The 26,192-nt window shown below is 39.5% G+C and overlaps 2 protein-coding genes across 5 annotated transcripts in view; one reads left to right on the top strand and one right to left on the bottom strand.

The window, feature by feature from the left end:
- Window positions 1–5,884: 5,884 nt before the first annotated feature.
- LOC135464346 (7alpha-hydroxysteroid dehydrogenase-like) lies at window positions 5,885–10,735 on the top strand. The gene is made up of 9 exons (XM_064741774.1): window positions 5,885–6,157; window positions 6,449–6,541; window positions 8,073–8,214; window positions 8,573–8,613; window positions 8,887–8,956; window positions 9,291–9,327; window positions 9,645–9,714; window positions 10,004–10,151; window positions 10,695–10,735. The coding sequence occupies exons 1-9, from the start codon at window positions 5,885–5,887 to the stop codon at window positions 10,733–10,735; spliced, it is 915 nt and encodes a 304-aa protein (XP_064597844.1).
- A 907-nt stretch (window positions 10,736–11,642) lies between these two features.
- LOC135461558 (condensin-2 complex subunit G2-like) overlaps window positions 11,643–26,192 on the bottom strand; it is a 30,063-nt gene continuing 15,513 nt past the window's right edge. For all 4 annotated transcript variants that reach the window (XM_064738710.1, XM_064738712.1, XM_064738709.1 and 1 more), the window contains exons 15-29: window positions 24,881–25,014; window positions 24,251–24,361; window positions 23,861–23,932; window positions 18,819–18,889; window positions 18,109–18,283; window positions 17,295–17,468; window positions 16,934–17,050; window positions 16,164–16,346; window positions 15,609–15,708; window positions 15,069–15,268; window positions 14,361–14,504; window positions 13,206–13,306; window positions 12,800–12,900; window positions 12,387–12,492; window positions 11,643–12,031 (exon numbers count right to left, since the gene is read on the bottom strand). In XM_064738710.1, coding sequence (XP_064594780.1) covers window positions 11,968–12,031; window positions 12,387–12,492; window positions 12,800–12,900; window positions 13,206–13,306; window positions 14,361–14,504; window positions 15,069–15,268; window positions 15,609–15,708; window positions 16,164–16,346; window positions 16,934–17,050; window positions 17,295–17,468; window positions 18,109–18,283; window positions 18,819–18,889; window positions 23,861–23,932; window positions 24,251–24,361; window positions 24,881–25,014 — 1,853 coding nt within the window. In that variant the 3' untranslated portion in view covers window positions 11,643–11,967. The remainder of the gene's footprint in view (window positions 12,032–12,386; window positions 12,493–12,799; window positions 12,901–13,205; window positions 13,307–14,360; window positions 14,505–15,068; window positions 15,269–15,608; window positions 15,709–16,163; window positions 16,347–16,933; window positions 17,051–17,294; window positions 17,469–18,108; window positions 18,284–18,818; window positions 18,890–23,860; window positions 23,933–24,250; window positions 24,362–24,880; window positions 25,015–26,192) is intronic.

A 26,192-nucleotide genomic window follows, 5' to 3' on the forward strand; every position in this document is an offset into this window, starting at 1 on the left:
TCTTTTTTCTTTGTTTTTGTTTTTATTTTTTGAGGATTTTGTACTGCGATAATTATTGTATGATGAAGCATCACATTCCTCGCCCAACTGGCCCAACCCACTCCACACTCTGCATAATGCTGATCACGGCCTCTGGGGTTATCCCACCTGGGAGTAAGATAGAAGCCTATCTTAATCCCAGATTCCACATAGGAAATTATTTGTTTGGGTTTGAATTCTGCATGACACACACAGATCTGTTTATTGAAAGAACACTCACCAAGATCTATTGATTATAAGCGGTCTAGAATGAATGAAGGGTTGTTGTGTAACAAGTCTGGAGATCATAGTATAGTGTAATGCTTTAGTAGAAGTGTATCTTTTAACATTAATTGAATATCTTTGCTATGTGTCATTATTTATTCAGATAGTGTGATATGTAAATCACTAGTACATGAAAAAAACATTATATTTGTCACATGAATTTTTGGTGATGATTTTGGTTAGCGTACATTAGTGATTTTGTCTCATTATTATCATTATAATCAAGTTTTAGTGGAGGTTTATTGTAACCAGATGTTGTGTTGCAGTGGCTTTTCATTTTTGAAGTTTCCTGCGACAATTACTGTATTTCACCTAAGGTTTGATATGTACAAATGCACTTTCACAAACCCACAAAGGCCTGAAAATGATACTGTTGTCACAAATGCTGAAGTTTTTCATACAAGAAATTAATTTAACTCCACAAAACGGTGTTACGAGACCCTATAATTTGATTAAATCAACATGAATCAAGTAAAATCTTTCCCTTGAAAAATGGAAATCTTTAGGTGAAATACAGTATGTACCTAGCCAGAAAATACATGTAACTACACCCAATTGTCCTTCAGGATCTAACATCTGTTGCTGAATCAGTCCGATTATAATTTTGCTTTACAAAATAAACATTCCAATCTCCTTCATAATTTTTGATCTTTTATTTGTTTTATTGATTTACATGTTGTAATTTACACTCATCAGTAACTTCTCCCTGTTCATAAATAATCCCTAAGGATTCCTGCGTCATGACTGAAAAATTGTTGAGTACGACGTTAAACCCCAAGCACTCACTCACTCTTTGATAAATCAAGCATAAAATCAGTTTTCATCTTGTCTTACGAAGTAAGGAGAGGTATTGTGAGAGAGGGATCAGATGCTGTCAGTGGCGGTGCCGGTGTCGGTGTCCAGTTCTGTTACAGTATTTGGACAATCATAGGATTACAATGGACACCCATAGTGCACGGATAGCCAATCAACGGTAGCGATTTGAATATGAAAGACCAAAGAAGTCTTACCTCACAGTTCAGCGTTGTTGTTCAGCTATTCACAGGGTTGCAATTGCCTCCCATCACTCATGGATTGCCAAATGCTGCTCGCAATTTGCGTAACAAAGACCCCTGGTAAATTTGTACAGTAACAATCCACAGTGTCTTTTTTTTTTTACCACCACAATGATTACAACTCCATAACATTTGAACTCACTGCTGGGCAATCTTTACGCATACGATAAACATAGTTGTCGCAGTATAATGGTTTTGGCCTTTCTTGTTGATTTAATGGCTAGCACTATATATGATCAGAGGAAATATCAGGGTGTGATAGTGTCTATCATTCTACTTTCTGTAGATGTCAATATTTGCATGTATCACATGAACATTATGCATTTTTTTTTTTACAAACTGCTCAATCAGGCGAGCTACCCGTATTCTCTGAATGCCTTGTTAAATTTGGATTTGAGCGTAAAACATCCGAGAAATCGGTCTCAGGTCTTTCATTGACAAACATATTTCATCAAGCTTTCTAATATCTTTATGGAATCATTAAGAGAATATCATCTTCAAAATATTATCAACGCACAGGACCTTCTCATTTCGTCAGAACCAATGGCAGTACAAAAAAAACGAACGTTTTCTGAAACCATTGATGCACAAACCGGCTTTCCTAAAACATTTACAGCAGGTACTGACAGCTCCCTCAGCATGCTTAACAGCTTTCCCGGCGTTGCAGTTGTGCTTTAAAGTTCTGCAATTTTGCATCAACGACAGGTGTCAACCAGAATTATGCAGATCAGGGCCTACCTGTGATCTTTAAAGATCTGCTATACCGGTATACATGTATATAGATTGTAGTGGTTGGGGTTTATCGTAGTACTGTAGATTGTATACATTTATTAGGGACGAATTAATAAGATTAATAACATTTGTTACGGTTATGAATGAACATGAAAAGTCATATACAATATAAAGATGTCCCAGGCCTGCATGAATTCAAAAATTTTGGAAGAAGTGATGACACAAAGTCATTAATTTTCCCTTCCCTGATCATCTTTTTGCTTTTACATTACATGTAATAATGTATAGCCACCGAATGAATGGTCATCGGTTGATTTTTCTTTTGTTGCGGTACTATGTTCAATTTTCGTCCTTTCGTACTGTATAGAAGCCATGAATTATTGTTAGAATTGTCCATGAAAGGTGATGCAGTCTTGTTTTGAAATATCTGTGGCAATAATACCCTGTAATAATGATGACTGACAGTAAATTAGGATCGATCGCAAAACTACCTCATTTACTGTGAACAAAAGAGCGACGTAGTGACTCAGCTTATGTAGGCTACAACTGTTACAGCTGAATGTGCCGTCGTTAGTGCGTAGTTTTCCAAAAACAACATTCCACAACAGTGCTGTATTAAGACGGGAACCCTACATGTTTTGGTAATACCGGTACTCACGTTATGTTTACTCCAAAATATACACCCATAATGCTCGCCGCCGTCGTATAAGTGAAATACTCTTCAGTACGGCGTAAAACATTAATCAAATAAATAAATAAAATATATACCAGACCCGAAGCAATGTTCTGATAAGAGTCTCCTCACAAAGGGGTGAAAAGTTGGCCATGACCGACTGTTTAAGGTGCCACAGTTTGCTCTCAGTCGCTGTGTCGCACGATACCTAGGCCTACGTTCAAACCCATTCTTTAATTGTACAGGTAATTTTAACGATGCGTCTCCTTCCGTTTTCCGTTCCGTGTTCGACGAATACTGTCCTCGAAAAGTGTGTTATAGTATAACTTATCAAAGGTTCGATGTCCCCTCGGTATCCTCAACCTATAATATATTTGGGCCACTTTCACGAAACTTCGTAAAAAAGTTTTCACATAAATAACGCCAGCAGTGACTGCCTTCAGCGGAGACAACTCTAACCTTACAGACGACGACCCTGGAAGATGTAAGCTTAGTTTCAGGGAAAGAGGTCATGTCTGGGTAGGTTATTTATGGACTATATAAGGCTATATATGCGCAGGGTTCAGGGATGATATTTTCTGCATGAGCAACGAAGCGTCGCGGAACCATAACTGAGGCTAAACCTTACTGAACTTCAGTTTTACCTTTCATCAGGTTATAACTCTTTACTTGTAAACTATACTAGCTACCATGTTTGCGAAAACGCTTTCGGGTTTAATCCGTTGCAAGAAAGTTTTCAGACCAAACTTAAGGACTTTCTGTATCTCTCCATCTTTAAGCAGGCAGTCTTCTCAGAAGGAGGTCGCCATTATTACGGGTAAGATGGGACTGAATGTAGAACAGTTTGGGTGACTTTATGTTAAAGAAGTTGACATTAAAGTTCGATGTTGAAATAAATGCAATTATGAACAACGCATCTTGTCTCATTGTGCATCTTTGGCCCTATAAATTAACATCTATGTTAAAGTATAGCGAGTCTTAGAGCATTATCTTAGCATACATACCCTTATGGTACAATGGCAATGCATGGGTTAAGCAATATGTTTTACATATGTAGGCCTACTCGTAAAAATGACCTCTTCACACAGATTAACTTTGCTGGTTAAACCAAGTACATATAACGTACATTTCAAACGGAACATTTTAAATACTGTCTCCGTGTTAGAACAGATAATGACCTAATCAACCATAGTACGTCTGCATGCAGTTATCTACAGAGCTATATCTATAAGATACTTTAAGAATGTATCGCAAAAGCTATATAGACAACAACATTGCTGTAATTCACAGGTCAGATATAGATAGTTTTCAACCGTAAAAAATGTATGCATGATGCACCATTGAAATCATGCAGGTGGTTAGCAGCTGTACTGTACAGCCCGCATAAATAACTTCCGCCGTTGCATTACAACTTTCTGGCCTATGCGATTGTTCATCTTTCACATACGAATCTGTTTGAAGTAGACGTTGATAATAGGTATATTATATCTACATAAAATTCATATTTTACTTCTTGTCCTGTACTTAATGACCCAGATTTTGTTTTACTACATACGTATATATATATATATATATATATATATATATATATATATATATATATGTATATGTAGTGGAATATTCAGCTCAAGTATATTTTAATTGTCATGTCAACGTGAGGTTTAACGTCAATTAGGCCCTACACGTAATAAGGAAGTCATTCGTACCTTAATTCCTCTAAAATTTGGGACAGATATTAGTAGTGTTGAATGTAGAATGTTTCATTTCTTTACCAGCCTATTTGAAAAGTAAAGATATGAGTATGTTGTTCATTAGATGGTCTAACCATGTGAGAAAAAAGAAAGTCAATATCCCTGCTAGAATTACATATATATTGGCCAAAATACGCACACCAGGTGTCCCAAATTTTATAAGAAACAGGGTAAGATCTGCAGGCAGTTGCAAGAAATTCATTTTCCACATACCATATTTTCTCGTGGACTGTTTCAATCAATTTATTTTTTTTGTTTTGAATGTCAATTAGCGTATATTATTTGACTGTGAATATCTAATGTGTATAAATACGTCCAATTCTGTTTAGTATATGCATGTGTTACAGTCTGTGTGGACGTGTTGACCTTGACACTGTGAAGATTGTCAGAACAAGTCAATATACATGTATATGCAGACTTCATTATGCACTATGTCATTCAGTACTTTATAGTTTGCCTATTCATGCATCGTGCACACGTTATTAAACTCTTGGAGAAGTGTCATCTGTTTATCGCTGCGCTTATCGACTAGTTTGGCATCTGTCATTATTACCTCAAACTTTAATTATTCAAACAGATTCTGCGCGTCTTTTCCGACGAACTAACCTTGACGAACTGGCCTATTCAAGAAGTACACATATGAAGTCCTTTTAACATAAACTGCGGCATAATTTTGTTAACTTTGAAAATTATAAATTTAACCCATGTGTATGTTGTCTACGAGTCGCCTATATGTTCTACACAGGTGCGAGTGGTGCCTTTGGCCGGGGTATAGCTGTGGAGTTAGCTACCCGGGGTTACGCCCTCAGTCTTCACGGTCGGGACGAGAAAGAATTAGCCACAACAGCAAAGGAGTGTCATGAATTCGGAGCCCCCGCGTCTGATGTACGTCTCATAATACACCCTTAGTCCACAAACGTTATATCGCCTTGAGAATCCTCACTGCTTGACTGATGTGTGAGATATTTCTGATATAGGCTGATCGAAGTATTGGTGCTGAATTCAAAATCAGTCTGCAGATTGAGTGACAAAAACTGTGCTGTCATATCTAAAAACAACCAGCATTAATTCTGCTTCCGGGTTTTTGATGTCGTTGGCTTAATTCTATTAATCATTTTCCATTTTATTAACAAATCAAAATGTATCAAAGCAGTAGCCCATGTATGGTAAAATTATGACGACAGACACTGAAGTATTGGTCACGGATCACACTAGGTCAGGGATCACACTGAGTCAGGAGTCGCACTGGGTCAGAAATCACAATCGGTCGGGGATCACAATGAACCAGTGATCACTGTGGGCCAGGGGTCTGAGATTACACTGGATCAGTGATCACCCTGGAGTGGGGATCACACTGGATCTGGGACACAATGGGCCAGAGGTCAGGGATCACACTGGGTCAGGTGTCAGAGATCACAATGGGCCAGGGGTCGGGATCAGACTGGGCCAGGGATCGCAATCGGCTAGGGATCAGGGATCACACTGGGCCAGGTGTTAGGGATCACAATGGGCCAGGGGCCAGGGATCACAATGGACCAAGGGTCAAGGATCACACTGGGTCAGGGATCACACTAAATCAGGGATCACACTGGACCAGGGGTCACACTGGGCCAGGATCACATTGGGCCAGGGATCACACTGCGGTGGGTGGAGATTAAAGTATTCCCGGTGGATACAGCTAGATTCCTCAGGCACCTGTACATCACATGCAAATCTTCTAGTGTAATACGTATATGTTGGTATTAATGAAAACAGCTCGGCTATACGTATAAGTATCAGGTATATATGATGCCTTATTAATGAAGCCTTTTTGTGGAGATTAGTACAGTTTTTGATACAAGAAGAGGTATAGTGTTTGTTGTTGTTGATGTACACTGGTTTACCGACATTTAGTCAGTCATACACCATGTTGTTCAATGTTTTAACCATTCCAGATATTACTAGTTAAAGGAGACGTCCGTAGTCCAGAGGATATTGAAGAACTGACCAGGCAAACTAAAGAGAAATTCGGAAAATTGAATGCGCTGGTAAGTCAGTTATATACGAAAAAACACGTGTTTGGATGTAGTGGTGGTGTTGGGGGAGGGGTGGGGTGGGGGTTGGGGGGGGGGGGTTGTTGAAGAGAAGAGTTGGGGGAGGGGTGTTGGAGACGAGAGTTGGGGGAGGGGTGTTGGAGAGGAGAGTTGGGGGAAGGGTGTTGCATAGCATACATGCAGTGTCGCAACAAGAATACCATTGGAAAATGTTGCGCTTTTATCTATTTATTTATTTGTTTTTATCTAGTGTTACTTAGACCTTAATAAGTATTAACTAATACCACGGTGCTAAGTTTTATGGTTAGAGGAACCTCCCGGAGTGCTGGGACTAAACCCTCGACCTTTCGCAAATAGCTGACAAAGTAGAACAGGTTTTCAACAACAGTGAACTCCAAACGCTTGCTGTATATTATCGGAAGGCAAATAATCTCAGACAAACTTCACCATACAGTGCATGGTGGCAGGCAGTCTCTAGGTTGTTCAGTACTACAGGTTTGAACCAAGAAATCGTATCTCCTTCCCATATTACCAATGAAAGACAAACATCTGAACCACTCAGCCAAGACCAACATGCTTGCGGTGTTTATACACGCTTTATGGTTCATTCATCTAACCATTTCCATGCATGTAGATTCCGTCCTGGAGCAAATATTACATATTTAATCTCACAAAATGGAGATCATCGATCAAAATGTGTTCTCACCTGTTTTGCTCATTTTACTAGATTTGATGCATTTTGATGTCATTAAAGGATGAAAAAAATGGTGAAAATGCACTGTTTGAAACACAAGCAATATAAAGGAAAAAGTGGCCCTTTAATATATAGTTAAAGCAGAGTTGTTCTGCATTTACGGCAGCCGTCTGATTCCAAGGTGATGACGAATATCGTATACAACTTGCAGTAGAGCTAGTGAGTGCTGGTTGCACATTCTGGCTGTTTTACACTTTGGCGGGTTAACAGGATGCAGAATTGTCTTTATGTCGAAAGAGCACGCGTCCTAGAATTTACATCCATCATTATACGGTAAATAAGAGCACTGTCCAACCGGGCTAGGTTTACATTGTTCTTTAGCAGTTAATAGCTTAGGTTACATCGGCTGTTCATTTACGAAGATTGTTTTTTACCTCCCCTTGCCTCTCGAGGCGAGTGGAAAGCCTTTGTGCCAATCACAAGAATTATGTTTTTAAAGCTAGGCTTTCAAAAATTCACGATGTAATATTTTTTTCATCATTTGACCAGTGTTATTTGATTAGTATATGGGGTATTGATCAATTGACAATATGCCCAACAGCGTATAATTACAAAAGTAAGATATTATAAATGTAAAGTATCTTCTGTTTGATCAAAAGCTTCATTTGGACAGTGTTCCACGGGCATACCTGTAACCTGTAGACTAGGTTTCCAGAGCCAGGTCTCCTCGCACCATAATGCTGGCCACCGTCGTATATTCTTCCGTACGGCGTAAGATTCCAATCAAAATAAATAAATAAACCCATTGGCAGGTTTTCTGTTCTGCTTCAGATTAACAACGCAGCAATTGCAAACCCACAAGACCGTCTAGATACAGTGGAACTAAATGAGTTTGACGAGATATTTAGGATAAATTTAAGAGCGGCGTTTTACCTAACACAAATCTGTATGCCGTCTCTAGAAGAAACAAAAGGTAAGAACAGCAAGGTAATCAACCTGTGTTTATTTACCTATTTGATTGGTATTTACTGCGATATACTAGTACTCATGTTCATTCTTGAAATATGTATGTAATATTTACTACGGCTGATAGGATCAGACCTCAGCTCATCACGAGATACCCGACAAACCTTAAGGCCACGTCTAAACCAGCGAGCGCTGAATTCGGGTCTATAACTTCAATTTGACTACGGATGAAGCACAAACTCTTGTCCCAGAATAACAGAATTTAGCATCTTAAGAAAGTAATCGCCGTATCATCCAAGAGTAAATATTGCAAGCAAAATTATCATTTAATCTTATACTACAACTTATGTTCCGATTTGTTCCAGGTACTGTTGTCAACATATCTAGCATCGCATCCGACATGCCGGTAAGTTCATGTAACATGTTAGGATTTCTGGTTGCGGATGAATTACCGCCATCTTATGCAGGGCTACCAGCATTATATGGAAGACTAACAGTGTATATATAGGCCGACGCAGTGTAGATTAACGCTTGTCACGAGTTTTGTCAGTGAAAAATTGATTTCTACGAATAATTCGCAAAAACTAATTAATTGAGTTTTGTGAAACGGCAGTTGTGAGATTAGGTTAATTTGACTCTGATATATGTATGCATGTTCTAATGATTTTTCCCCATGCAGAATGCCCAGACGCTAGTTTACGGGATGTCCAAGGCTGCCTTAGACTATTTTACAAAGGCATTGGCAAACGGTAAATATGCAGTTCTATACTTCACGCCGATCAGCTATTAGACGGACATGGAACATAAAACATATATTCTACAAAATGTTTGCACTATTTATTCCTCGAATGTTTGTAGTGTTGATCTCAATTGCTGCCATATATATCATCTAGCAGTACATTAATTCTTGTCTTGCTTGACCAATCTTTTGTTACGCGTTCATGCATACCATTTACAACCAAACATAAATATAGGATTTAATTTTGAACTCGTACTTTTAAATTCTGTCATAATGCATAAACCTATGTAATATTCAGACTGACCGGGTTCATGTGGACTGTACATTGACATGTTTATTTTCAGACGTCGGTCCGTCTGGAGTAAGGGTGTGCGGTGTTCAGTGAGTGCTCATCTACTCTACATTGCATTCTTGGGGAAATTATACATTTAAAACTATGTAGTCACCAGCAACAGTTCTGATTGTTGTTCTATTTGAGATATTTTTCAATGGGTTTCACAATTATAAAATTCTAGTCACCTTAGCCGGAGAGCAATGATATAGCATGACGATGATGATTTGCACTCTCTGTTGAATAAGAGGCAATACACAATAAGCGCCAGAATATTTAAGTTCCGGCTCCTTGAAGTGAAACTCCACGAAGTTACACATATACAAGGTTACCAATGTGCCAATGAATCATTTTGCCTACATTTCAGGCCAGGATACTTCCCCGCTAAGTTAAAGGAAGGAATGTTCCCAGGCATGGAATCTGTGAGTTCTGAGGCGGTAAGTAAACTGCCGGGTTTGGTAGAATGTGCACGATGAACCATGAAATGTAAGAAAGTCGTCAAGCACAATGGCTGTCAATGTAGTAAATAGTTGCTCGGGTTATGTGTAGTCTTTCATCGAAAGCTTGTGACATAAGCGACTGTCAAGTTTTACATGAAACTAGTGGAACAACCACAGCAAGCGTATTAATGTGAAGATGAAGTCTCAGGGGAAACCGTCATTCAGTAACAAGAACTATTTCTGGGCCACTTTTGACTTAGTTTTCCCAATACTTTTTTCACTTCAGATGAACAAAATAATAATGTCCATGCAACCACTTCGGCGTGTTGGGAAGGTATCAGAGATCGCCAAAACCGTAGCCTTTCTTTTATCAGAGGATGCAAGCTTTATCACAGGTGTCAATATTTGTGTGGACGGAGGAATGCATTTCCCAAGTAAGACAACTTGAATCTAAATCGATCAGCCTGCTCTCACTCCTTGTGGGGCCTTGTTGACACAAGTACTGGTGGGCATTTTACAGCCCGTTTGTACACTTTAACGTCATTTATTTGCCACAAAGATCAACAATTTGTAAGTCACAAGACCGACAGTAAATTGGAAAAAGTTGGAAGTTTACGCGGTTTTTTTTCCTCCGATAAAACTGATAGTCATCATATAACTGGAAAATTTTAGAGTATGGCATTTAACAACAATCACCTGCATAAATCTCAGCTAAACAATCTTGATGATAACGCCAAACATTAAGTTACATGCAACTTACTGAAGTTTAGCAAACCGTTGGTTCATAAAGATTATGCTGTTTATAGATCTGGTATTTATAACTTGGTAAAATATGGAAAAAACTAAAAAACACAGACTGGATTGACATGGAGGCTGTCAATGAAAATCTCTTCTAAACAATATTCTGATACCGAAACTGCATTAATCCTTTGTCACGATGTACCTATGATAGCGATATATGATATATGTTATTGCAGGACTGGATGCCATTAGTGGAGGTTCCTCCGACTCTGACTGATGGACAGGAACAGGGTCATTGTGATATTCATCCTTCCCGACCTCTCTCCTCCTCACTCAGGGCTTAGCTTCCACCTTCAACCTATCAGATAAATCTTAAGCTAGTGTCATATGCAGTCCTTTGTTTTAATGCTCTCTCGGTTCATTGGTGCTCTGTCTTGTAGAAATTCCTTGGTCGCGAACATTTAAGTCTAGATGGTTTGCATGCCCTACTGATGGACACAAGCAGCATTCCAAAGTTACATATAAAATCAGAGGTAAATCATGGGTAACTGTGAAACAGAGGCTTCATAAATGATACCTTTTGCCCTAATTTTAGCCCACAATGTACAGAGAAGATCCTTCGCAAATGGATTGGAGTTAGCTCAATACACAAATCTGACATACAAGTATATGTGATAATATATGTGTGATGTGTTTTACAATGTTGAGTGATGACTAGCTGCCTTCATGAGTTTATGGCATGGAATAAAAAAAATTATTGATAAATTTGTCTTGGTCCTAGTCTTTGTGTTAATGGATGATAGGGACCACTTTCACAAAATGTAAATAATACTATCTGCAGATTATAACGCCATGATTTATGATGAAAGTAAAAAATTTGAAACCGATTTATTTTTTTGATGAGTTGTTTTTGCTGTACTCAAGAATATTTCACTAATACGACGGCAGCCGGCATTATGGTGGGAGGAAACCCACAATGTTTCTAGCAGACCTTACCATGTATGGCTAGAGAGGAAGCCAGCATGAGGACAGCGATCATATTGGTAAGAGGCTCCTGGGTCATTGCACTGCGCTGGCATGCTAACCACCTTGGGCACAAATGGAAACACAATTGAGTTTTGTGAAAGTGGGCCAATTATAACAGTGTAAAACAAAATGATATAGAAAACAAAATTTATTACCCCATGACAGTACAAATTGAAGATACACGCAGAAAATGACACAAGTGGGGAAACAAAATCTGCTTAACGTATTACAGAGTAGATGTACACTCATAACTAAGAGGTCTGAATGGGATGTTAACAAGTTGACTGCACAGCTTTAGAGGTTTCAACCTACTGCATTCTTGTCTTGAGATGACTTTAATCTATCATGCAACATTGACTTAATGTTAAGAAGTTTAAATATTTGTTCACACGACATGTATAACGTAAAACAGGGCTCTATGTTGTGGAACTACATCCTGCCCCCCGAGTATACACATCTCACACAAGTGTCCCATAATCCCAGCTACCCTGTTATCAACTGGTCTTGTATCTGTCGTAATCTGGACATCAGTCCTCTCAACACCAGCCTGTAAATCAAACATACACATAAGACCATTTCTGTCTGCAAATTATTCATTTGATGAGTGTTCAACGTCAATTCAAGAGGATTTCACTGTTATAAATGGAGACCAAAATTAAATGACTCAGGGCAATTTTCAGCATTCTGATGATATATTTGGTCAATACAAGACCTACATGTCTACGATCAAAGTTTACTGTCAGATTGTCCTTTTTCTTTACTATTATGTGTGAGATTTACATGCTGATATCATAGCTTGTCTCCACCAAACAACACTAACCCACATTTGCCATTCTTTCCTCTCAAAAAAATTTTGAGAGAGGATTCAAAGACCACGAAATAATGGTGTTAATGCTGAGTACCTATCAGGACTGTCCTCCTCGTAGTCAGCCATGTCCTGTTGCATTTGTTCAGCCTGTACTTGTAGGGAGACCAGGCAGTCCTTCAGACCTGACACTGATGATTTACCTGTGACAATAGAGCAACACTCTGAGCATTTATCCCAGGACTGTTATCAGTAAGGCAGAATGGTAATTGATTGGATTATTGTTTAAAGATAAACTGAAAAATGGCAATCAGTTTAATAGGTTGAGGAAAGTGGAGTGCCCGGGGAAACTATCAACCTTTGGCAAGTTAAAAACACTGAGGCACAACAGTATAATGGGCCAATGAAATTCGGCCTGCACATGCAGTATCTTTTTCTAATTTAAATTTTATTTAATTTAACTAAGACATATTTTTGTTTAAACTAGCAGGTCAAGTATACAATACATACAATGGTAGAGGTTTGCAGTCAAGTACACAGCTCCATTCAGTCCGTTTAGGCCAGGCAAAGCACCGGAGCTGATGCACTCACTCAGCTCTGACGAAAATGACCTGGAATGGAAAAACAAAAGATATCAAGTTTACAACACATCTATTTATTTATTATTTATTTCATTTGGATTTAACAACATGTAAAATAATATTTTACTTATCCAATGGCTACACAACGAAAATCATTGTCTCCACGTACCAAACACAAATGACTTAAAAAGAATGAATTTCAGCTGTAGAAACAAGAGGCACAATTTGCAAAATGTATCTATCTAAAACAAATCTGAAGTAACATTACAATATTTAACAAAAAGAAATAAATTTTTATCAAAAAGAGTCCTAGATTTCAGAGCACGTGTACTTACGTAGCCATATAGTTTTTCTTGCAAATGATGCTCAGTAAAAATGCAGAAAGGGGAGGTAAATCTGACAAAGATTCACACAATTCATCTTGATCCAGTTTCCCCTAGGGGGTAGAAAACATGGAAATGCATCACAGATGAAGCAAGAATTATTCAGCTCGTGTCATACACAGGTACTAGCTACACACATTGTTTTATAGAATTATTGGTTACTTTTCAGGGAATCAATGTGAATAATACAGCACTAAACTACACCTCTGGTGTCTGAGCAAATTTCTGCCCTCATTCCATGAGGACTATATTCAGTGACGAGTTTATGTGATGACTAAGGTTCGAGATTCACATTTTTACATACTATGAAGACTCACTCCGATATCTGCTGCTTTGAAAATTATTAAGTGACTCACTCAGATATCACCTTCTTCCATAACTACGAATCACACATAACTATACGCTGAGGTCAGAGATATGACGTTATCTGTTGCTTTAACATTTATGAATTGACTCCCACACATTTTGTGACGAAAAAGGTTTGACGTCTACATGACAGCTGCTTTACAGCTATGAAGTCACTAGAAAATTATCAATCTATAATGTCGGAGACTAAATGATTCCATCAGATATCTGTTGCTTTAATAAATAGTGGCACATAAAACTGAGATGAAACAATTAAGGTTTCACTTTATGGATATCTCCTTCCCAGAGAAGTCGGATATGATATCAGTTGACTCATCAGAATACCATGATGCAGGAGGTCTGAGATTTAGAGAAAAGTGTTTTATTGACACGCTTAAATCTTAAAAAAAATCTGGCTCTCTTTCCCCAAAAAACTGTATGAAATGACTCACAATTTTACTGAGATGGGTGAGGTTTAGAGATTACCTACCAGACAACTGTATTAAGTGACTCACTATTTCCATGTGATGGTGAGATCTGAAATGACATCCCAGACAACTGTATTAAGTGACTCACTATTTAACTGTGATGGGTGAGGTCTGGTATGACATCCCAGACAACTGTATTAAGTGCCTCACTATTTTACTGTGATGGGTGAGGTCTGGTATGACTTCCCAGACAACTGTATTAAGTGACTCACTATTTTACTGTGATGGGTGAGGTCTGGTATGACATCCCAGACAACTGTATTAAGTGACTCACTAATTTACTGTGATGGGTGAGGTCTGAAATAACTGCTGCCATCACAGAGGACATGATCTCTGGGACAAGTTTGGACTCCAGTTGCCGACATCTGTAAACTGCTTGTAGCATCTCTGTCATGGTGGGCTTCATACTGGATAACAGCTGAAATATACAATCATCTCTTTTTTGTTAACCAATAAAATCACTTCCTTCAGTTTTGTACCTGATCCATTTATTTGGTTGGAGTTTTGCCCCAAACTCAATAATATTTGACTTATACGACTGCGGCCAGCATTATGGTGGGAGAAAACCAGGCAGAGCCCTAGGGAAACCACAACAATCCGCAGGTTGCTGACAGATCTTCCCATGTATGACCAGAGTGGAAGACAGCATGAGCTTGATGTCACTGTGCAGTTTGTATTTGAAAAAAATAACAGAAAACATGCAATATTTAAATGACCACAGTATGAACCAGGATGAAAGCTTCAAGCCTTGAGTTGTGAGATGTTAATTATAGTCAGGTTTATCTGCTATAAAAAATCTTGAGGCATTCATAATTACGGGGAAAAATCTGAACAAAATCACAAGTTTTTTTTGTTATCTAACGTAATGAATGGTACAGGGCTTGGGGGCTAAGATTTTCAGCTGGGGTCGTCCTGAGCAGGTAATCCACTATTAATTTCAAACCCTGCAGTGCATCTATGGCAAAGAAGAAGTAAGATTTACCGCATCAACTTTCTCCTGTTCCATCAGTGTGAGTGGTTGACTGTCCATGTTCACAAAGGCTGCCATGGACTGCAGCAGTTTGGTAAAGAGTGAGGGGATGAGGGAGGAGTGAACACTGCCCTCGGCTTCACACACCCTCCATTGCTCTGTCAGCTGGAAGAGGGCCTGGCCAGCCAAGGGAAGTAACTCTCCACAAGCACCTAGGTTCAATAATAAACGTTAGCATGAGCATGAATGGATGAATGATTCAGGTTTAATGCCATGTTGGCAGAATTTCAGTCATATTGTGGCCAAACCTTGTTAGAGCCAGAAAACACTTTCTGTGGTGGAAGACATCATCAACAGACAGCTAAAAAGAATTGTATAACTCAACATTATGTCCATTACCATTTTGTAAATCCAGCTCTATGTTGTATCATGACTAGCACTTAGAAAGGAGCATTGTAAATAGTGAAATGAGAATACAAATAAAAGCAAATATAAAATGATTATCCTACATGTATTTTTGTTACTAAGTCCGTTCATGGTGATTTTACCAACCTGTCTGTAAACACAACGACACAAAATCTGTAAAGCGTGATGCAAACTCCACACTGCCAACACCAACCAGCAGCATGTTACAACCAGTGCACAGCAAACTCTGGAAAATAACAAAATGCCACTTGATGCATTCAATCATCTAAACTAACCATACTCTTATAGTCTAATATGAACTCATGAATAGAGAATGTAGGCCAAATGTCATTTGCACAGAGCACATCTAATCAAGATACACTGCATGTTGGAGAACCAGCAGTGAATTCAGGCCTGATCATTTCACTGAATTTGATGGTAGCAAAATATAAACTCGGACTGGAGAAATTATATCACACATCGGAGAAATTTTACAACAATGTCCATTTACCTTTGGCTTCCTACTTGACTGTGAATTAAAAAGTTTATGAAATGTGAAAACAATACATGAGTCAGTTCTCCAGTTATTTCTGTAATGGACAGACGGATGGACATATATTCAAGACTCGGAAAAAGTTGGCTGAGCATTAACAAATGCAATAAGGGTGTCTCAACACTGGCTGCTAACATGACTGGCCATACCTGAACCAGGCCAATGGCCAAAGTTCTCAAGGTGCTGGAGTTCTTGTCCACTTTGCGTTTCCTTGTAGACACATCTGCAGAGCTGTGGTCCAGCTGTGGGTTGTGGAGATAGGATAAGAGTTCCCGGTCAGCCCAGCTGTACAGTTCCTCCATGGATATCACAGCATTATGGCCAGAGTTGTTCTGCAAGATGAGCAGGATAAATAGATTACAGGAACTGGCAGGACATTAGAATCTGAAAACAGTATGCCGTTATCTGCTTCAGAACCTGAATCATAGATCTACTGGTTGAAACAGCCAAATTTTTCAAACAAAACAATTTGTGGAAATGAGCAATTACTTTGTAATGTATAAATTATCTCCTCTCACATATACTATATAACAAAATACAATATTTTAGAGGTAAAAAGGTAAAAAAAAAAAAAATGTATTGGATAACCCTCCACTAGAAGTTCAATAAAAAGCTCTAGCTGCTTAACTGAAAGTATAGTTGACTGAAACAAGCTTCAATTATTTATGCAACTGTTGTTTAACTCCATAGCTGAGGCTATTTTGTTTGTATGATGACAGGTGTATCGTTGGAGGAAACAAGACAATCTAGGGTATATTTCAATAATCTTTCTCACATCTAATGTACCGACTTGGAAATCAAGAGGCCTTCAAGGAACCTAATACTCTGCAAACAAAATTGAGAAGGAATCTACAAAATATGGATAAGACTTAGCATGAACTTAAGGTGTCAACAAAAGAGTCCTTTAGGACACACTTACATCGCTGTGGAGTAGGATTTCTAGCTTCTGATACATGACAAATGCCTGTGTCAGGAACTCATCCGTTGTCCTTGGTCCCAATGCATCAAGACAAGCAAATTTCTTCTCCAGGCATTTCTAAGGGACAGATATACAAAGATCATTGTGAACAAAATATGAACAGAATTTTAAAAGTCTTGTTTGATTTATTTCATAATAGTTGCTTAATTGTTGTTTAACACTATACAAGAATGTTTTAATTGTGTGTCAGCCTTATCTGAAGCAAAATTACCATCAATATACATGTACAGGTACATCGGGAAATCTTAAGTACACAGGAGTGAAAAGCATGTTACTGACACTTGAAAGTGTTTACACTCACCAGCACTGATTTGAGGAGACAAGACAATTCCTGCAGTCCTTGTTTACAGTTGATCAGAAGCAGGCTCTGACATTTGGGGTGAGACATCAGACTTGTCAGGTATCTGATGGCTAGCGTGGGCTGGGGTGTTCTGGGCTCTCTAAACGCCACTGTCTTCTTCTCTTTCTTCTTTACCTGCACATTGGCATATGAAACTCAAAAAATAACCATACGTGCATTTCATGACATCAACCCTTGATGAAGACCAACTGCTTTGGTGGCCTAATGGTTAAAGCATCTGCCTCCAAATCGGGTGACCCGGATCAATCCTAGGCCGGGTCTTACAAAAGACTTTAAAATGGTACATAGAGCTGCCTCACTTGGTGCCCAGTTTTGGAGGTTAGGGCAAGGAAACAGGACTACATGTTTCATGTATCTATGTATGTATGCTTGGCGTTTAATGTCGCACTTAACAATTTTTTGGTCATATGACGATGAAGAGTCATTGGTCTTGTAGCAAGACGAGTCCATGCCGCCGAAGTGCTGGTGCCACTGACATATCATGCTAACGACACCAGACATGACACCTCACCCAGTCACATTATACTGATACTGTATGCTTGCTCTTACCTCTCACTGCGGAGCACTAAGTGAGGCAGCAACTAGTACAATTATTAAAGCCTTTGGTATGACTTTGCATTATTTATGAACAGCTGAAGTATACATTTATAAAGTCTTTATTATAGTGTCATGGATGTATGCCTTTTCTGGGCGAAAACTGCCACATATTTATTTCCTTTTCACTGTAAACCCATTCTCCATGGATGGTACCTACCTTTGACTTGGACTGGCAGGGATCAGGAATTTTTAAACCATCTTCTAACCACTCTGTAATGAGTTCCACCAGTTCAGACATTTTGCCCCAGTTACACATGGCCTCAAGGAGTACCCAGTAGTCATCAGATCCACACTCATCTGTCATGTCCTTCAGGCGAGACAAACAGCTGCGGCTGAGAAAGGACAGAAGAGATACTGGGTTGTCAAAGATTGCAGCTATTGACTTATAATAAACATAAAATTTCACTTTAAACATCAGCCATCACAAGAGGGCCATTCATCAAAGTGAAAAGGATGTGCTTGGAAAGGTCTCACCACATGTACAGAAACCAGTACACAATTTTAAAGCGAAAAACTTGAGGGCGTGTATCTTACAAAGCTCAAAAAAGGTATATTCTAAGCAAATAGACTTAAGGAAGTCTTAAAAACTGTACAATTTAAGTAAACAAACTTGTCAAGAGCACAAAAACTGCACAATGCAAGAAAATAGACTAGATAAATACTAAGCCTGTACATATGTAACTGCAATCAAGCATGTAGCTCATTCATTTTATGAAGGAGTGATGAATGCAAATAAGGGTGCAAAATGAACACATTGATAAACTTCATACCTTATCATAAAAACAAAGTGTTTTTGCATATAGCAAGAGCTACAAACTGTCATCCTGCTGGGCAAACTGGTAGTAATAGTACTGAGGTTTACCTTACCTGAAATGTGGGACCATGTCAGGGGGCATCAGACTGGCCAGCAGGACTAGAGCAGAGTAGGCGTGTCGATTCTGTAACAGATTTGACCCATTTATTGCAGTGTTGTTTAACACTACTCAAAACCTGTTCTTCTATTCAGTGCGGTTCATGTTATGGGTGCCCAGAGGAAAACACAAATCACTGTAGATTTATTGGCAAACTCTCCTGCCTGTGACAAACAATATGTTGGTGAGCTTGAAAGAATTTAAAGTGATCACCACTATCACCAAGGATACTGAGACAGATGACAGGAAGGGTATCTAGAAAATTCCCTGTCTGAGAAACTGAGACAAGACCAAGTCTCAATGTATGCATGTATGCATGCCTGGGTTTGTACACATATTTAAAATTTTTTTCTGTCATTTGATGACGAGGGGACATTAAGTCCCTGTATAGTATGTATATTGAGTATTCTTGAGGCAGAGCGAGTCCATCCTGTCAAAGTGCTAAAGACACCTTCCACAAAGACATTTCCGACTTAAGTCAAAATTTAAAACGTTGTCACAATGCTTAGTTTTTGGTAATGAAAATTGAAATTTTGACACATATATCTTATGATAACATAGATGAGCTTGTCAAAATTTTAATATATAGGGTTCAAAAATAAGCTGCAAATTCACATTTCAATGTTTGACTCAAGTCAAAGCTGGTCTTTGTGGAATCTGCCCCCGACATGACACTCTGCAAAGTCACTTACATATTATACCAAGTCACGCAGCCAACCAATTTCCTTGTTCTAACTTCAACAGGCCAGGGAAGGTAGCAAGTTTGGTACAACCCGACTCGGGGTTTGAACCCAGACCTCCCAACTTCAATGCGGGGGCTTTAACCATTGGACCACTGAAGCGGTTTTGTCTCACACAGGTTAATGATTAAACAGCAAGCTCTGTATAAACCCCTTTCCTGCTTTCCCTGCCATAAGTATCACACATCATGTTTGTAGTGACACAAGTGGAGGTATAAACTAAAGTGTGCACTGTGAGAAGTATAATGTGGAGTTGCTTCTTGTATCCAGGTATACTGCTTGGTTCTAATAAAGGTCTCCCTACATACACAATGGGAAGTATAATGTGTAGTTGCCCCTTGTATCCAGGTGCCCTGCTTGTTTCCAATAAAGGTCCCCCAACATTCACTGTGGGAAGTATAATGTGTAGTTGCCCCTTGTATTCAGGTACACTGCTTGGTTCTAATAAAGGTCCCCCAACATACACAATGGGAAGTATAATGTGGAGTTGCCCCTTGTATCCAATTACACTGCTTGGTTCTAATAAAGGTCCCCCAACATTCACTGTGGGAAGTATAATGTGGAGTTGCCCCTTGTATCCAGGTATACTGCTTGGTTCTAATAAAGGTCTCCCTATATACACAATGGGAAGTATAATGTGGAGTTGCCCCTTGTATCCAGGTACACTGCTTGGTTCTAATAAAGGTCCCCCAACATACACTGTGGGAAGTATAATGTGGAGTTGCCCCTTGTATCCAGGTATACTGCTTGGTTCTAATAAAGGTCTCCCTATATACACAATGGGAAGTATAATGTGGAGTTGCCCCTTGTATCCAGGTACACTGCTTGGTTCTAATAAAGGTCCCCCAACATACACTGTGGGAAGTATAATGTGGAGTTGCCCCTTGTATCCAGGTATACTGCTTGGTTCTAATAAAGGTCTCCCTATATACACAAGGGAAGTATAATGTGGAGTTGCCCCTTGTATCCAGGTACACTGCTTGGTTCTAATAAAGGTCTCCCTATATACACAATGGGAAGTATAATGTGGAGTTGCCCCTTGTATCCAGGTACACTGCTTGGTTCTAATAAAGGTCTCCCTATATACACAATGGGAAGTATAATGTGGAGTTGCCCCTTGTATCCAATTACACTGCTTGGTTCTAATAAAGGTCTCCCTATATACACAATGAGAAGTATAATGTGGAGTTGCCCCTTGTATCCAGGTACACTGCTTGGTTCTAATAAAGGTCCCCAACATACACAATGGGAAGTATAATGTGGAGTTGCCCCTTGTATCCAGGTACACTGCTTGGTTCTAATAAAGGTCTCCCTATATACACAATGGGAAGTATAATGTGGAGTTGCCCCTTGTATCCAATTACACTGCTTGGTTCTAATAAAGGTCTCCCTATATACACAATGGGAAGTATAATGTGGAGTTGCCCCTTGTATCCAGGTACACTGCTTGGTTCTAATAAAGGTCTCCCTACATACACTGTGGGAAGTATAATGTGGAGTTGCCCCTTGTATCCAGGTGCACTGCTTGTTTCCAATAAAGGTCCCCCAACATTCACTGTGGGAAGTATAATGTGGAGTTGCCCCTTGTATCCAATTACACTGCTTGGTTCTAATAAAGGTCTCCCTATATACACAATGGGAAGTATAATGTGGAGTTGCCCCTTGTATCCAGGTACACTGCTTGGTTCTAATAAAGGTCCCCCAACATACACTGTGGGAAGTATAATGTGGAGTTGCCCCTTGTATCCAGGTACACTGCTTGTTTCCAATAAAGGTCCCCTGACATTCACTGTGGGAAGTATAATGTGTAGTTGCCCCTTGTATTCAGGTACACTGCTTGGTTCTAATAAAGACCCCCCCCCCCAACATACACTGTGGGAGGTATGACGTGGAGTTGCCCCTTGTATCCAGGTACACTGCTTGTTTCCAATAAAGGTCCCCCAACATTCATTGTGGGAAGTATAATGTGTAGTTGTCCCTTGTATTCAGGTACACTGCTTGGTTCCAATAAAAGCCCCCGAACATACACTGTGGGAAGTATAATGTGGAGTTGCCCCTTGTATTCAGGTACACTGCTTGGTTCTAATAAAGGTCCCCCAACATACACAATGGGAGGTATGACGTGGAGTTGCCCCTTGTATTTAGGTACACTGCTTGGTTCTAATAAAGGTCTCCCTACATACACTGTGGGAAGTATAATGTGTAGTTGCCCCTTGTATCCAGGTGCACTGCTTGTTTCCAATAAAGGTCCCCCAACATTCACTGTGGGAAGTATAATGTGTAGTTGCCCCTTGTATTCAGGTACACTGCTTGGTTCTAATAAAGGTCCCCCAACATACACAATGGGAAGTATAATGTGGAGTTGCCCCTTGTATTTAGGTACACTGCTTGGTTCTAATAAAGGTCTCCCTACATACACTGTGGGAAGTATAATGTGTAGTTGCCCCTTGTATCCAGGTGCACTGCTTGTTTCCAATAAAGGTCCCCCAACATTCACTGTGGGAAGTATAATGTGTAGTTGCCCCTTGTATTCAGGTACACTGCTTGGTTCTAATAAAGGTCCCCCAACATACACAATGGGAAGTATAATGTGGAGTTGCCCCTTGTATCCAATTACACTGCTTGGTTCTAATAAAGGTCTCCCTACATACATTGTGGGAAGTATAATGTGGAGTTGCCCCTTGTATCCAGGTACACTGCTTGGTTCCAATAAAGGTCCCCCAACATTCACTGTGGGAAGTATAATGTGTAGTTGCCCCTTGTATTCAGGTACACTGCTTGGTTCTAACAAAGGTCCCCCAACATACACTGTGGGAAGTATAATGTGGAGTTGCCCCTTGTATCCAGGAACACTGCTTGTTTCCAATAAAGGTCCCCCAACATACACTGTGGGAAGTATAATGTGGAGTTGCCCCTTGTATCCAGGTACACTGCTTGGTTCTAATAAAGGTCTCCCTACATACACTGTGGGAAGTATAATGTGGAGTTGCCCCTTGTATCCAGGTGCACTGCTTGTTTCCAATAAAGGTCCCCCAACATTCACTGTGGGAAGTATAATGTGGAGTTGCCCCTTGTATTCAGGTACACTGCTTGGTTCTAATAAAGGTCCCCCAACATACACTGTGGGAAGTATAATGTGGAGTTGCCCCTTGTATCCAGGTACACTGCTTGGTTCTAATAAAGGTCTCCCTATATACACAATGGGAAGTATAATGTGGAGTTGCCCCTTGTATCCAGGTACACTGCTTGGTTCTAATAAAGGTCCCCCAACATACACTGTGGGGAGTATAATGTGTAGTTGCCCCGTGTATCCAGATACACTGCTTGGTTCTAATAAAGGTCACCCAACATACTGTTTTGCTTGTTTACAAGCATATACAGTAGGTCAGATTTGTGACGGATGGCAAAAGAGCAATACTTATGGTGTCCTCATCACTCAATGATTTCTCATTTCAGGATTTTGCAGCTGAGGATGAATTTGGAAATGCTTATGTTCCATTAATAAGTACTTCCTGATAATACAGATGTAATACCTGAAATGTTAATTACTGCTTTAGATCCATAGTCGTTCTGTGATGATAATGAAGAAGTCAAGGCATCACCAAGCAGGGCATTCAGAGAACATTGGTAGCTTGTCTGATTGAGCAGTTCGTAAAGCCCCATCATGTTCAAGTCATATGATACGTTCAAATCATGACCGCTAAACTAAAATGAAGTAGAATGACTGACACTTTCATACACAGATATTATTCTCTAATTAGACAGTACTACGATCTTGCTATTGAATCAAGAAGAAAGGCCAAAATTGTTATACTGTCACAACTACGACCGTTTATTAAGTGTATTCATGAGGATTGCAGAGCAATGACTTTGTATGTAAAGACACTGTGTTCGTGCATAAATTTACTGCTGAGGTCTTTGATATACAAATCGCAAACTGCCATGACTGCATTTGGCAATCCATATACTACGGGAAGCAATTAACTGCAACCTTGTGAATGAGTAAATGTTAAGCTCCGAGGTGAAAAAACTTCCTTGATCTTTGATAAGCAAATCGCTACAAACAACTGGCTACCTGGCTGGCCAAAAACTTCAAACCAAACTGGACATTGACACTACCATTGCCAACATCTGATTCACCCTCTGACCAACAACTCTCCTTACTTCACAAGCTTTTTGACCCTCTCTCTAAAAAAAACCTGACACAGACCCAGGCAAGTTGGTGTAAATCTTGTGCATCTTTTTATACTTTTATTACCTCAAATGTGTTCAGGAACTCTGGCATGGCAATGGCAAACCTTCTCCTCAAGCCTCGACGTAACTCTTCATTCTGGAAAGCATAGACATTCAAACTGTGTGTATGTATTATGACTTAGTTATAAACTAATGAACTCATTCTTGCGACATTTTTGCATATGTAATATATTTACCTGGTTCCATACCATTAGTTTTTGACTTAACAATTCCGGAGAAGCTTTGTCCTGTAACTTTGTCTCAGAACCAGAACACAACCAGCCATCAGTGAATGAGCAAAGAAATTTTAAACTCTCCAATGTACCACTTCTTTCATTTTGTCAAGTCGATTACTGAAGGAGTTTACCCACAGGAACTGCAGGCTCAAACAAGAGAGGGGTGACACTGAGCTGACCTTGTCAAGCTGGTGAGAGACACTACTCCAGAGTATGGCCATGGCTTCTAGCAGCCCCACCATCAGGTCTGTGTCATGCACAGTGAGCTCAGATTCTCCACCATCATTCTCCTACAACACATAAAGCACGCCATGATGGGTTAGCATAACACTCACAGTCTTTTAACCGTTTCTTGGTGACACAAATCACTGGCACACAGACAGCCTATGATTAGAATGCATAATTCATAAGTGTGACAGGTCTGAATAATAAGACCTGATAAGATAAATAATAAATCAGATTTCATACACGTCAAGTTTAATAGCAATATATTTATATATCTGAGTTTTCCCCTTATATAAGTATATGACGATGGACATTTGAGGGGAGTGGAGGGGGTACAGGAAACTAAAGTACCTTAGGTAAATCAATATTCTTTAGCTGAGTTACGGTGCTGAGAAATATTTCAGTGTGTGATGTACACTTTATATTGGTGGAAATCAAGTGCATTTCAAAGAATTTCCTATAAATACACACCCACTAGTATTTTTTATGGTATGGTGTGGTAAGAACATGAAGTATTTTTTTGGCTGCCTCGATATGACACACATATACAGTATAGTACCCATGTATTAATACGTCTGCCTGACCTTGTCATCATCCTCTCTCTCCTCATCGCTGACCTCTCTCTCCCCTCCACTCGTCTGGGAGTTAGACTCAGCAGCTCTCTGCTCTGAACGCACACAGCACAACACACATCGACACAACAGTGTTATGTACTTTACTGAAATCAGACAAGTACACTCAACACTTTATGCTTATGGACACATGCTTACATGATATTTCATTACTGATTTATTTATTTGACCGGAATTTCATGCCGTACTCAAGAATATTTCATGTATTTGAGGGTGACCATCATTATGGTGAAAGGAAAACAGGCTGAGCCCAGGGAAAACCCACGATCATCTGCAGGTTGCAGACAGACCTTCTCACGTATAGTCAGAGAAGAAGCCAGCATGAGTTGGAACTAACAGAGACCACACTGGTAAGAGGCTCCTGGATCATTGCACTGTGCTGGCATGCTAATTGCCTCTCATCCCCCCCCCCTCCCCCCCCCCCCCAACAAACCAATATATCATTAAGATTACTGTTAAAGAAGCTGATTAAACCCTTGATGATACAGTGTTTTCCTCAACTTGTTAGAGGCTAGAACAGGGTTGTGCTTGAAGAATCTATTCCCCAATTAATTTGACTAAAATTCTAAGACACATCAACAATACTGGTTAATAAGGTGAAGATATATATTTAATAATTAGATTAGGGTTGAATGTCGTACTCAACAATTTTTAACTTGTAAGACAGATGTCAACTTTATAGGTGGAAGAAAATCAGAATGTGTTGTGATGGAAACAATGCTTTAGCTGAAGAAGTCAGCAAGGGTACACTATAAATGACAGCTGAGTTTAATGGTCTACAGTGAATGAAATCACCAATGCACAGTTTTGGCTGAGAGAATACTACCACATGATATACATGAATGTGGTCTTCACACTTGCAGTAGGGAGGGAGTGATACATGTTCAATGACTAAGACATTTCTCAAATTATACAGTATGTGTCTTACCAACACACACACAAAGGCTATAAGAATGATCTCTCTTAGGAGTGAAGAGATTTTCTCCCTGAACTTTTAATGTGTCTTCAGAAAGACTCCTCACACCTAAATAAAAATAAGCCCGCACAGGTTGCTAGCTGCTCAACAAATGCGAAGTTCATTCAAAGAATGCTTAACAAGAGAAGTAGAAAGATGTGTATTTGTACAAGCACTAGGCACTAAGTGATGGCACACTTCTGTGTGACTACAGGCACGGTAGGTCACACCTAGAGCAGAGTCAACAAATACTCCCAACTCCTCTATACAGTCAATGTGTACAGAAGGATATGTATCAGGTGACAGCTA

This window comes from Liolophura sinensis, chromosome 1 (assembly GCF_032854445.1).
Source record: "Liolophura sinensis isolate JHLJ2023 chromosome 1, CUHK_Ljap_v2, whole genome shotgun sequence".
Lineage (NCBI taxonomy): Eukaryota > Metazoa > Mollusca > Polyplacophora > Chitonida > Chitonidae > Liolophura > Liolophura sinensis.